The following is a 14,577-nucleotide window of genomic DNA, read 5'->3' on the forward strand; positions in this document are numbered from 1 at the left end:
TGGCTGTTGTAAGAGGATGCAGGAGAGTAATTTTCTATTTTAAATGTCTTACACATTTATCAGATTTGAGGAGGGGCATATAGGTTCAATTTGGATTCAATTTGGATGCCAGGAAGTACTTCCTGACAGTTGGACCCCTAGGGTATGGAATGAGCTTCCATGGGAGGAGGTTGAGACCCCTTTGGAGAGGGTGTTCAAGGATAGGCTGGATATGCACATGGTAGGAATGTCATGAGCAGAACCGGCTGGAGCCAGGGGTCAGACTAGGTGTCCCGGGAGACCCCTTCTGACTCACTCTGTTTCTATGTTTCTATATTATATTTTTAGTTTGAGAAATATCAGCAACCAAGCAGATTTCACAGTGCCATCCTCAGAAACAAATCCCATTGTTTTCAGAGGGATTTATTCCCTGGTGCATGCATGTAGGAGTGCAGTCTAGATCATGTTTACCTTTAGAGCAAATGCTGTTGTAGTTCAATTTTACAATCTTCATGTGAATTTATACTTCTGGTTCAACTAAAAACTTCACAAAAGGCTCTAAATACAAAAATGGAGGAGATTTCAGAGCATTAATGTGTCTTGTAACAGTCTGAGAGACTTGCTGCTGCCCAATAGATCAAGCTGTTGCATTTGATCCTAGTGGGAAGCTGATTTGAAATTACCGTGTCAATGGCAAATATTGGCTTGGATTCAAAGAACACTGAGTGAAAGAAGAACATATTAGTGCTGTTCCATGAAGTCTTGTGCAAGCTGGGAGAAGAATTATTGCAGTGTGGCACCATGGCAGATTAGGGATTATATTGCAGCATGAAATATGTAGTGAATAAGGAAGATGCAGCTCGTAGCATATAAATTGTGGCAATCTAAAAGACAGAAAGATACCTTGTTCAAAATAGAGGCATATCTCCAGATCTGACTCATTTTTCTCTAACAGCTGTTAGAAAAAAGTGTCCACAAGGTAAGTAAGCAGCATGTCCTCTGAAGGTGGAAGGAATCCAAGCCAGAGTAGGGTGGCAGTGTGCGTGTGAGTGTGTGTGTGTGTGTGTGTGGGGGGGGGTGACTTATATCACTTTTCTGATCCATCTAGATTCAAATCCTACCTGTTTTGTGTCCTTCCTGCCCCTGATTAGAGATCTTATCCTAGGTATCATATTGTCTTGCCCAGCATTGTTTCACAGTGGCTAAGCAGGTACCGCGATAGAAGGCCCAGAGGCAGGGCATGAGCAAAACAATATCCTAGTTCTGTTGTATTCCCTAGCAACTAGTGTGCATGTGTGTCTTAGCTCTGATACTGGAGGCAGGAAATAGCCTCTAAATAGGACTAGTAGCCGTCGATAATCTTATTGCCTATGTAGTTGTCCAACCCTCTTTTAATGCCATCGAGGCTGGAGGCTGTTGCTACATCGTGTGTTAGAGATTTCATAGTCCTGACTATATGACGCACATAGAAGTACTTTATCTTCTATCTCTCACCATTCAGTTCAACTGGAAAACCTCCTGTTCTAGTATTATTTGAGAGGGAGAAACTTGTTCCTTTCCACTTTCTGCCTGGCATACATAGTTTTATTGTTCTGTATCCTTATTCCTAGTACACTGCAAAAATCCATTTATCTGCAGGTGTGCACAATCACTATTAGAAATGCTTTCTGGATGTGTATAAAGAGGATGTGTATACTACCCATTTGGGTGCTTTGCAATTTCCTTAATTCCTATTACCATTGAAATAGTCAATGTGTTCATTTATTTCAATTATGAGAACTAGTGTGGGTCTACTGGATTATGGGGACATCCTGTTTCAATTCTTGGCTCAGCCACAAAGTTAAAATACAGGAAGCACTGGGCATCAGTACCTCTGTTTTAGTTCTCACAGATATTTAATGATCAATTTTCATTGTATATATTTTTAAGGAGAAGCACATTATTAGAGTTGCAGATAATAGCATCATGTATTAACAGTTGAATGAGAAAAATAGTAATTGGCAAAAACACCAGTAAGGGTTCCAGGGAAAGCCCATGTAGAAAGCACTTATCAGATTACTTGCTAGTTTAGTTTGAAATTTATTTATTTATTATAATATTTTAAATCAGTCTCAATTCAGCTTTTGCCTTTTGTTCATACTGTGGATTGTGTTCAATGCTAAAGCAGTTATTTTAAAAATTATACTTGGTCAAGAAATCATTGGATTAAATCTTTTCCCTGCCTCTTAAATTTTAGTATGCAGCTAGCAATTCCTTTAGAGAGAGAAACTACATTTGCCAGTAACTTAAAACCATGCAATTTTTCTTCTTGGTCATATCAATAAAGCTTTCTCATTTCATAATATCTTCTAAGGGTGGGGAAGTCGGAATACTGGCTTTATATCACTCAAATGGTGTCACAAATGGTTTTGTATAAATTGGATTAAACAATAGCTTCAATCATAGAATACACTTCTTAGTTTATCTTACCCGTTATTCTTTGTTCAGTGCTATTCATAATTTAAAAGTTGATGTCCTGAAGAAACAGCAAGCTTCCATTTAATTCAGGGGTGTCCAACTGGTATTGGCCCTGCAAGATTTTTCCCATACAGCCTTGTTCATCTGGTTCAGAGACAAGCATCCTGAGGTTCAGCATGCTTAAGGAAACATTCCAAACATGTGATGGGATTCAGATTCTGAATTCCTGCTCCCTGTGGACTTGCTATCCTTGATATATTAGTGTGGTTGCTGGCCTTGTATCTTTTCGTGCAGCAGAAGGAAAATACACTAGCTTGCTTGTCCTGGAGGAGTTGGTGAACTTGTCCCTGAAGAGAGGAAGCTGGTTTCTGGGGAGGCAGGGGTACCACTGGCTCAAACTGGAAAAGTTTTGTGTGCAGCCCAGGATCTGAGGGTTTTGAAATACTTGCAGGCAGGTCCCTGCAGGAAACAACTGTTCATGATACATTGGGCTCATCATTCCTTGATATGCCTGCAATCAGAGAAGATAAGTTAGATGGGAGGCTGGCAGCTGTTCATGGCCTCTGACTGTTCTGGGTACCTGACTCTCTGTGGATGGCTCAAGGGAATTCCATTGTCAGTGGTCTATCAAGGCTCCATGTCCCTCCAACCTAGCAGTGTAGTGGCAAGTTTGTAATAAAATGGCATGGCACATGACTTGACCTCTGAGTGCTTATTCTGAGACATAATTTCCTTAAACCGTTTCTTCAGCCAGTGCAGTTTCTGCCTTTGCTGTGCAGGGATGCAAGAGCCTGTTAGTCACATCTGTATGGGGAAACCAGAGAAGCAGGTGATTGTGCCTGGTGCTCTGGAGGTATTCTTGGATCGCCAGGGTTATTCAGAGATCTAGGAATTTGCCTGATTCAGCCTGTCTCACTCCAGGAATTGTCCCCACATGCTCCCTCCTACTTGGCCCGGGCATCTGACGCACCCTGAGCATGCTCATACGATACTTGTGTGGAGGGAGCTGGTGAGGAGAGTGGTGTTCAAGAAGTTGCCATCTGCCTCCCTCGCAGGACCCACAGTATTGTACAGGGAGCAAATGACTCTATGAAAGCAACCTTTCAGACAGCAGTTGCTAAAATAGCTGCAGCAACTGTTGAATTGGGTTGAATACCAGTTCCCCTGCACAGAAAAGGCAATTATGGGAAAGGATCGCTCAGGGATCTTGTGGCTTGGAGGAATCCGCTATCTCCAGAAAGGGGCTGGTGTTAAAGTTGAGGCCTCTCTGTGGCACAAACATGAAGCAATGTCACACACAACCTTGAGTTAAGTGTTTGTACAGTACAGTGCCTCAAATGACTGTGAAAGTTATGTTTTTCCCCAGGTGGATTCTTTGGGAAACATTGCTGTAGGGGGGTTGAGGAAAGCCAACTTGAAGACACAGAGGAAGCTGGCAGGATAATAGGTGTCTTCAAGGTCACTATGCCGACCTCGCACAGCTGGCTCACATGGGCAAGAAAAAATACTTTGCTAATGAGTAAAGCGGTGAAAGACGTTGGGATGGGATAGGATAGGATGCTTCCGAGGAAGAGGGGAGGGCACAGGCTGCTGCAGTGCAGTTTGCTGCTAGGTAGACTTCAGGAAGCAAGTTACCCACAAGAAGGGGAGCAGCAGTGTTTGGGGTTGTTCTTGTCCAAAGATGTGGTGTCAGTTAAAAACTGATGGCATCAGATTCTTCCTATCAGGCAACAGAGCAATCCAGAGTGGCTATGATAACCCCTAGAGCAAGCTGTGGGTTGTCAAGGTGGTGTGTTTGCAAAAATCAAGCTACCTCACACTAAACACACTCAGTTTAGATGATGTGACAACCCACTGTGGCCAGATGATGATAATGGGTTGCTGTGTTATGTCAACTAGGTCTGCTGAAGAACCCCAAATATATACAGAAGACAGATAAATTTGAATTGTAGGAACTAAGATGGGACACTTTTTGGAATGTCTGAGCACCCAATGGGAAAAAAACACAATAGATTGTGTATCCCTTCTAAAATAGTTTGAAGATATATAATGTCTTTTGTTCTAGAGGGTTGTGAGATTATCATTACCCCCTTAATTGCAGTATATTCTGCTAAATAATACATTTACTACTGGTTTGTGGCACTTCAATTTGTTTACTCTCTTTTAACTTCATATAGTGCTTAAAATATCAGTGAAGAGTAAACTCTAGTTAAGGCCTGATGAGGGAATAAAAGCATAGCATTATAAGACACGGATAAATCAAAATACACACTCACAAATTAATGATTAGTATAGTAGTTTATCTTTCTTGCTTCATGTGCTGAAATTTGTAGTGTCCTAATACCCAAATAAAATGCTTTTCAGTGATGTTCAGTGTTGCTTTACCTAGTATGTTGTGCTACTTGTAAGTTTTTCCTATACTCTGTACACTAGAATCTCAAGTGCATTTTTGCCACATTTTCCCCATTAGTTGATTTATTTCATTAGAAACATCAGCTTCGGCATCCAGTGCCTCTGAAGTATGTTTTTGTTTCTGTGTTTCCTTTTTGTAAGTTGTAATTCAGATATTTGTATTCCCGGAATGGCAACAATGAGATAAATTTGTAATATCTGTCATTTTGGTGAGCTGGGCTTGTAATACGTACAGTGACTTTAGTGTTAGTGTGCAACACATCTAATAAATGTACACTATCCTTTGTTTTCTGTATTTGTGAACTTCAGTCAAACAAATATTCAGAATCAAACATATTAAGAAGAGAAAGAAAGATCCAGGTACTACTGAAAACATTTCCTAATGTAATTATTATTTATTTTAAATTTTTCTAGGCCACCAGTCAGAGGAGGAGCTCCTCCAAGGCAGAGTCTGAAACACATTTAATAAAATTTAAATACTAAAAGTGGGGTACTAGAAACATTAAATGCTCTAGAAAACACACATACAAGCATAAACTAAAGCCTACATCACAAAGACTTTGAAAAATAGGGTTATTTAATCTCAAACCCACACATTTCCTATTTAAAAAGTCCAGTTTCATTCTGTATATTCATCTGAGTGGTTGACAAAAACAGAATCACTAATATATCAATACTATATAAGCCACACATGACACAAAATAAAGCACTAAAAGGATCAAATACTTGTTGAAAAAGAGCGTATGTCCACTGCATGAACTGCTCTGTGACAGAATATTGAAATCAATATTCATACTCAGCTTCATTACATGCCCCAGAGGACATTGTTGTTAATGTTAATATTATCCACTGAATCATAACATCCTTGCTGTTTCATCTTCTGGATTCCTTAGAATACTCAATTTTATCAAAGGAAGCCTCCTCAAATAAGTACTAGTAATAAAACTAGCCCTGAAAATATCATTAAATGAATTGCTACTAGCTCCTTCCTATGTGTGAAAGGGAAAACAGCAAAAACCTTCGCACTGATGTTAACAGCTCTGCATTCAAATGTGTAGTGATTGGTCAAATGATAGACTTATGCTCTTTCCCTTTAACCAGCTGACCACACACCATCATTGGCTAAAAGTGCTCTAGAGTCTGAAAAGTGGAAAAGGCCAGTCCAAGAGAAGTTATCACCCAAGCCAAAAGACAACATGGTGTGTACTGTCAGAGGCCTTCCTCCAGGAGCCGTCCTTGAAAGAGATCAAGAGGGTGACTACCCAGAGGAGGCCTTCTCTGCAGTGGCACCCTAATTGTGGAACATGCTCCCCGGAGAGGTCCGCTTGGTGCCAACGCTTCTTTCCTTTTGGCATCAGGCAAAAAGCTTTTTATTCTTCCAGTATTTTAATTGTTAACTTGTTTTATTTAGTGGGTTTATAGTTTAACATTGGATGCTGGGCAACTGTTATTCTTATTTCTACTTTTTAGGATTAATTTGCTGTAAACCGTTCTGGGATGTCTAAGTATAGGATGGTATAGAAAAGTTAAAAAGTTAAAGTTAAATACTGTTACCTCCATTGCATGTACAGAAGCTGGTGGACTGGCTCCTAAATCTTATTCAATACTGACAGTCTCCAGCATTCCTGTGGGGAGCAGGCTAGCAACAATTTTAAACCAGTTCACACAAAACCCAGCAACAAACCGAAATTCATCACTTAGCAAGATGTTGCAGTCATGCTGGGCCTGCATAATGCATGTGCTTGTACGCTCTTATTTGTCACAGTCACATGATTTAATTACACACTGCAAATATAAGGTATACACCTAGAATAAAAAGGTAATGTTAGAAGCCATTTTTGCTCTCCATGACTGTCAGTGACAGCTTCTGGCTCTTCCTTTTTCAACCAATATGCCTGCCCCTCTTTGGAAGCAGAAGCAGCCGAACAGGTGGCCCTGTTTTATCTACCCAGGAACACCACCTGTGCAGAGACATCAAGGAGAATGGAGTTTTTATTTTATTTCCAAAGGGCAGCATAAAATTGGTGCTTTTTCAAAAAATGTATGTCGCATGTGTAGTTGATAGGATATGATATTCTTGATTTATGCTCTTTCATGCTGCTTCTAAGGCACACATTTATTGTTTTTGACATTTTACAGAATGCTGAAACTTGGGCTGTTTTTATTGTTATTGCATCGTGCATGGGCTATTTTTACCTTAGTTTTAAAGAGGTTGTGGAAGAGTCTGGATTTGTTGATGGCAGAAACAGGCTACTAGGCTATGTAACCACATTTTCCTCTCTTTCTTTTAGAAAATAATATGTGGGAGACTGTGGATTCCATGCTTCCGACATAGGATCAGGACCAAGTGGGGTGTCTCCACCTCTGAGAGAATGCTGGGAATCTGCAGAGGGCGACGGAAATTCCTGGCTGCCTCTCTGACTCTGCTTTTTGTTCCTGCTATAACGTGGATTTACCTTTTTGCCGGGAGCTTTGAAGGTAAGTAGATGGGGCCTGGGAACTGGTACTTTGGGGAGTTCCATTGCTGCCACTCCAGAACTAATAGTCTTTGGACAGACAGGATTAAGTTATCATCTGCTTCGCCCCTCCCCCTCAATTTTCTCCCATTATAAGAAGACAGTGTGGAAAGCTGAATCTGCACACTGACATTTTCAGTTCCAGATTGTTGACTACTTCATTGCTGTGGGTGTGCTTCTTTTTGAGGGCTGAAGCACAAGTTGATTTCTCAGCATCATAGACTAATTTATCTTAAAATGAAGATTTTGAAGCTTTTATATAATTTAGCTACGAGTTTTTAGGAGTGCTCTTTCTTCTTGGTTGCCCTAGTCCCCCAGCACTACCTTCTGGAATCAGCCGTTGAGATAGGAGTGGAACCACTGCAAAGCAGTGCCTCTGACCCCCAGTCCCGCTAGCCTATCCAGGAGGATACCATGGTCGATGGTATCGAAAGCAGCTGAGAGGTCCAGAAGAACCAACGGGGACGCACTCCCCCTGTCCTTCTCCCTGCACAGGTCATCGTACAGGGCAACCAAGGCAGATTCAGTGAATGAATGAATGAATGAATCCCTCCCTCCAGGAAAGAGTTATTGGTCTTTCATGCATTTCTCATGAGCATACTTCTCTTATAAGTTTATGATGTTCATAAAGAAGTAAGTGATATATTAAAATGTATACTCCTGTTTGGAGTTAGAATCAGTTAGATCCTAACAGAAGCATTCTAACAGATGCATGCTGTAATTTTTGACTGACCTAGGAACCTATGTTGGGAAAGATTAAATTTTCCTAACTGAACTCAGGAAAGACGCAAAATGTGTTTCAAATACAAAGATACAGAAAAAATATGAAAAGCTTTTAGAGACTGCACATGCTTAGATCATGAAGCAAGAAAATGTCATGAAATATTTATGTATTCATTATATTTACATCTTGCCTTTTTTCCTAAGTGGCTTACACTCCTCATTGTCTCCATTTTATGCTCACAACAATCTGGTAAGGTAGATGAGATAGAAAGTCAGTGATTGGCCCAAAGTCACCCACTGGGCTTCATTAAAACAGAAAACAGGACCTGAGACAAGCAGGTTTGAGAAACTTCAGGCAATTTGGCTCTGCAAAAGTAATACATATATTAGTTCCCCAAAGCACAAGTGAGAACTGGAAAAACAGCAATAAGTAATTGTTAGAAAACATCCTACCTTGCAAGAAACAGAATATATGTTAGTAGACAATCAGATATCATTTATGTATAAGAGTAAATAGGAGAAGTAAAGAACATTCCACCTGTTCTTATAGAAGCCAGCACTGGTTTTCAGGGGATGCTTCTCTCTTACTTCAGAAGGACAAGTACATTGGTCCTATTGACTTCTCTGTTTTGCTACCAGTTCAGATATGCATTAGGGTAAGATGCTTTAATCTTACTCAATGCTCCTAGATAAATGTCACAAAGCATTAATCATGTTTTATTTGTAGCCAATTTACATTCTTATATGTTTAATGATCTCATACCATGAAATGTAGAAACTGCATGATAGATTTTGAAGCAGAAGATGAAAAGATGAAAAGACACACTTGATCTCAGAGTCTTCTATTTCTAAAATTTTTCTGCAGACAAATCTGTCTCATTCCATTTCTTGATTCAGATGCTGTGGCTTGGATGATTCTGTTGCTTATTGTGTTTCCAGTAATTTGAGAGAGAACCATCATTTATCTGAATATCATAACTTGTTTAGATTGAGTATTTTAAAAAGCTCAGCCAGGCAGCAGTGCTCTAATATGTTGATCTACCATAGAACCTGGATAAATGAGTTTTTAAATCATTTATTGTGAATCTGCATCTTTGTTGGGACTGTAGGAATAATATTATGAGAAAGTAGGTGTCTGAAATAAAATGTTTTCATATGATCACATTCAGGGTGCCAGCCAGCCATACCCTTTCTTAAGGTACTCCATTTCCATCCTCCCACATTTTAGTGTCCATTTGTGCTCCATGGCCAACCAGGGGGTATACCTACTGAATATTCTCAGTCCAAATTGGGAGTTAAAGGATTTTTTTCTTATTAAGATGTTCTATACTTCTGCAAAACCTAAAGTTCCTCCAACTCTGATAATCTCTTATGTGCAGATGGTGTCATTTGAAGAACATAAGAAGAGCTCTGAAGGCTCTCTCTAGTCTGGCAGTTTTTCCAGATGTTGGCCAGTCAGGTGCCTGTGTTTCAGCTACATTAAGGGTCAGCACTTGGAAAATAACTTCATTGGGATAGTTATTGATGAAAGAAGGGAGAAAAGCATGCACAGGGAAAGCCAAGTGGCGGTCTGTAACCTGAATCCAATTTTAGCAGGTCCTAGCACCATACTAAATCTAAGTAAGGCATCCATTAACAATAAGTTGTCTGAATGGCACACTGAAAAAACCCTAGTACCATGCCCAAAGGTAGGCATTTTTATCGAGTTCAGCTTTATTATGGATCCTTTGTATAGTAGAATATATTTGTGGCTCCTTGATTACCATCAGAAGAACTGAGTGGGCCCTGAGAATACAGAATCTATTCATCCCTTTCCTATCCTCTAACATTATTCATAGTTCATTAATTTGGTTGCTCTTAGCTAGAAAATTGGACCTATACTTCATGCTAGTTACTGAGCAAATGCTGTGCAATTGGGGACTTTCACTATTTTCTGGAATAACTTCAGTCTTCCTCTTTATTCCTTCTTGTTGCAGTAGTAAGTATTTGGATGCATAGACTATGTTTAATGAGATGACAAAATAACATTTCAGGATAGTTTAGAGAGCCACCTACAAAATTGCCAGTTCAGCTAGACATGTTTTTCCAATCCATTTATTGTTTTATGGCAGGTGAAACAAATATGGAGCATTAAAAAAACAATCTGAATTTAAAGGACCGTAATGTATAAATATTTACAAGGAAGGAAAGAACAAAAAGTCCAGATGCATGATTTTTTGTCAGATCTTTTTTTCTAGTGTCATTTTGGTTGCATATGTATAGCCTTTTTATGCAGTAGTGGAAAGAATTAAGGATGTATCATTAGTTAAGTTTGTTTTGACTTTGCTTGTTTTCTTATGGTGTTACTCCTTCCATTTGCAAACTCAGGTGGTACTTGCCAACAGGAAGGAATTATTAGAATATCCAGGAGAACACCAAGGCTTGTGGTATAGAAATACCCAAAAAGCATCAAGATGGGAATGGAGAGTATTTCGTTGCTATGGAATGTTGACTGTTAGTTGGAAAAGACAAAGGGAAACCGGGGATGTGGGATTTAATGGTGGAGAGCATAAGTGGCTGGAGCCATGAAGAGCACCATGCATTTTAGGAACTGATCAAACAGTGCAAAGTTCTGTTGCAGGTCCCACTTGTCATGTGTATTTCTAAATTCAAAGCTACTTTTGCTTTCCCATTTCAGTAGATACATTGCTTGCACATTACTCACAAGAACCTTGTAATGTGACTTTAGCCAATGTAGCCGTAAAGTATATGCAGCTTTTGAACCACACTTCCTCTCACAGATGTACTTTTGGCTCACCTCCCAAGCTATGAGCAACCATCATTATTGCTCTACAGTGAAACTATTGGAACATGTAGCAGCAAGTGTCACACAGACTCCAGGAGGAACTTGTATTTTCAGAATCATTATTAGCTTGTTAAGAAATCTCAGCAATGATGCTCTAAACCAGTGGTGGTGAACCTATGGGACGCATGCCACAGTGGGCACGCATAGCCTTCAGTGTCAGCACGTGAGCCAAGTCACCCCACCATCACCCCAGCAGGCAAGCATCGGATAAGAGTGTGCATAAGGGCCATGCCCATGCTCGGAACGGAGTAGTACTGCCTTGCTGTGAGTTGTTTTTTCTAAACTTAAAACCACAGTTTTCAGGTTTTATTGTAGTGTTGGCACTTTATGATAAATAAGTGGGTTTTGGGTTGCAGTTTGGACACTCGGTCTCTAAAAGGTTCACCATCACTGGGTTAGAGTTTGAAAAATGATGTGTCCTGGTATAATTTTGATGGATGGAATGTGCTTAGAATGGGCAGAAATGTTGAGCTGCGCAGAAAGAGCTACTCAAGGAAGGATTTTTCAAAATTGCATTATTTTCAATAGTATTTTACCCCTATATTAGGGTTAGAGGTGTGCACCAGGACAGGGTTAGGGTTAGAAAAATGAGGTGTCCTGGCATGATTTTGATGGTTGGAATGTGTTTAGAATGGGCAGAAATTATGAGCTGTGCAGAAAACGCTACTCAACGAAGGCTTTTTCAAAATCACCCTCTTTTCAGTGGAATTTTAGCCCGGTATTAGGGTTAGGGGTCTGGCACCAGGGTAGGGTCAAGGTTAGAAAATGAGGTATCCTGGCATGATTTTGGTAGTTCGAATGTATTTTGAATGGGCAGAAATGATGAGCTGTGCAGAAAAAGCTACTCAAAAAGGAAGGACTTTTCTAAATCACCGTGTTCTCTATGGTATTTTCATATTAGAGTTAGGGGACTGCACCAGGGTAGGGTTAGACCAGTGGTGGCGATCCTATGGCATGCTTGCCGCAATGGGCACCCAAAGCCCTGTCTGTTGGCACGTGAGCCAAGTCACCCCAGCATCGCCCCAGCAGCTGAGCATCAGATAACAGCACACGTAGGGGCCACACGCATGCTCGGAAAGAAGTAGCAGTGCCAGACGATGACGTCACAAGCCGCGAATCATTAGCCACTACTCATCCGAGCTTTCACATGGCCAGTCATTGCGCCACCAAGGAAAGATAGATAGATAGATAGACAGACAGATTTGCTTGGACTGGCTGTGAGTTGTTTTTTCTAAACTAAAACCTCAGTTTTCAGGTTTTAATGTAATGTTGGCACTTTGCGATAAATTAGCGGGTTAAGGGTTGCAGTTCAGGCACGATCTCTAAAAGGTTCGCCATCACTTCTCTAAACAAAGGAACAGAATCTTATAAAAAAATTATGAGCAGGTTTAGTGTAGTGGTTAAGAGTGCGGGACTGGGACTCAGGCGACCTGGGTTCTAGTCCTCACTCAGCCACAGGCCAAATTGGGTGACGTTGGGCCACTCATAGATGTTCAGTCCAACCTACTGCACAGGGTTGTTGTTGTAGGGATAAGATCGAGATAAGGAGAATGATGTAAGCTGCTTTGAGTTCATAATAAAAAGGAATATAAATCTAATAAATAAATGTGTCATAAACCATGCTTCTCCCTCCCAGTATTAATAGTCTCCCCAGTGCTTGTTTTTCACATGTCTTTATTTTACATGCAAGTCTCCGAGTATACACAAAGCAAAATGTTGAACCCTCCCTGACATTCTTCACCCAAAGTTTTCCTTATGAATCCTTCTGCATCTGGAACTAAGCACACCTGTGGGCCACCCTATGACTGAGATGATGGGCTATTGGGTCCACTTGTTCGGGAGGCTGAAGTTCTCCATCCATCTCTAAATCTCATCCCTCAAAATGTTATTGTTCTTTCCTGTTTCCATGGGTGCATTGACTGGTCCCTTGGCTGCCTGACCGAATAGCAGGCACAAGCAGGGATGCAGGCGTTGGACTGCAGCTGGACCTGGGTCCATTTCAACAATCATCTCGTTATCACAGTCTGAGCTGTAGTCCTGCCAGAATAGGCAACCTCCCCTGCACACATCTCATCCTCGGATTCTGAACTCGCCAAAACAGTTAGCTTCTTGTGTGCACTCCTGAGGTTGGCCAGAACTCGTGCACATGACATGGGTGTCTCCATACATGTGCCCCCAATGATGAATTCCCATCCATTTTGGATGCTGGCCGCACTTTCTGAGCTCTGACTGGGACTGCTTGCACATAACAGTAACAGGTCATGAGTCCACTAAATTGTGTGTCCTGTGGCCATTTTCATTAATTAGCGCCTGACTGAGCCAATTGGTTGCAACATGACATCCAGATCCAAAAAAGTACAGGTTAAGCATGGATGAACCAAACCACACTTAACTTACCTACTAACTGTTGGTTAAGTGTGAGTGGCTTAACCTACAACTAACCTGTAGTGTCTGGCTTTGGAAGTCACATAAGCAACCTCAGTTGACTTATCACTTCACTCTCAGTGGACTCAGAGATGTGTAACAATACAGATGTGGAACAACAAATCCTTGTGAAAAGAAACTCTGGAGCAGCGTCCTGCGAGACTAAAATAGGACCACACATTCCCTGTCCTAAGGTGGCTCTTACCTCAAAGCAGAGCAGTCCTCTTGGTGGCTGTAGACCGATCAAAATATTTGTGCTAGATCCCACTTGTCAAATGGTGAAAGTTAATTCTGCCTATGCCAGTTAACAAGTTGCACCAGGGAGATCTAAGAACTCTCTGAAGCGTGCTGAGACATGTTTACAAAACAGTGTGAGAACAAATATTTTATATCCATCATGACTTAGATTTCACAATTCAGATCATTTAATCTATGAAGGTATCCAATCTAACCAGGTATTGTTGGATAACTTTTAGTTTTTAGGACCCAAGGTGTGTGGTAAAATTATTCCAGCCATCCTTTATTTTTATTTTTATTTTTTGACCCTTGATTTACTGCATCCAGTAGTGAGGGAATGACTGGTTGGGTTTGGTAGGCTGAAAATTCTTTATTATGGGAGTGAGTGGTCCCAGCCTCTGTAAAGGCAGTAGTGAGACCACTTCTGGGAAGGTGGAAACAAAGGACTCTGAAGATTTGAACAACTGCTGGCCAGTGGCTAACTTCCTCTTCCTGAGCAAGGTGGTTGAGTGGTTTCATCCACTCAGAGTGCTTCATCTAAGTCACTCTTGGATGAAATGGAGTTCTTAGATCCATTTCAAGCAGGGTGTAAGCCATGGTTTTGCACAGAAATGTCCTTGGTTAGAAGGGGGACATAGACAGTATGATCCTGCTGATTCTCCTAGATGTCTCAGTGGCTTTGAGTACCATCAGCCATGGCATCCTTGTGGAGAGGCTAAGCTGGGTGTGGGTGGTACAGCTTTAAGACAGTTCCTTCTTAATATGGCCAGTTCCAAAGATGGAGTTGGGGTCTTCTGTTTGATTCCAAGGCGATTATGCTTTGGGGACCAGCAAGGTTCCAGCTTGTCCTCCATGTTGTTTAACATCTAGATCAGGGGTCTCAAACTCAACTTACCTGGGGACCGCTGGAAGTAGAGTCTGGGTGAAGCTGGGCCGCATCAAGTATTCCACCACCGCGGCGGTGGGTGGGTCGCTCATCCCGCG

General features: G+C 41.1%; 1 protein-coding gene across 1 annotated transcript in view; it reads left to right on the top strand.

Moving 5' to 3' along the window:
- The window catches only part of LARGE1 (LARGE xylosyl- and glucuronyltransferase 1), a 386,604-nt gene that overhangs the window by 89,353 nt on the left and 282,674 nt on the right, over positions 1-14,577 (top strand). The window contains exon 2 of the mRNA XM_044441252.1: positions 7,140-7,326. Coding sequence (XP_044297187.1) covers positions 7,221-7,326 — 106 coding nt within the window. The 5' untranslated portion in view covers positions 7,140-7,220. The remainder of the gene's footprint in view (positions 1-7,139; positions 7,327-14,577) is intronic.

Source organism: Varanus komodoensis, unplaced genomic scaffold (genome assembly GCF_004798865.1).
Source record: "Varanus komodoensis strain SLA01 unplaced genomic scaffold, ASM479886v1 scaffold39, whole genome shotgun sequence".
Classification (NCBI taxonomy): Eukaryota; Metazoa; Chordata; class Lepidosauria; order Squamata; family Varanidae; genus Varanus; species Varanus komodoensis.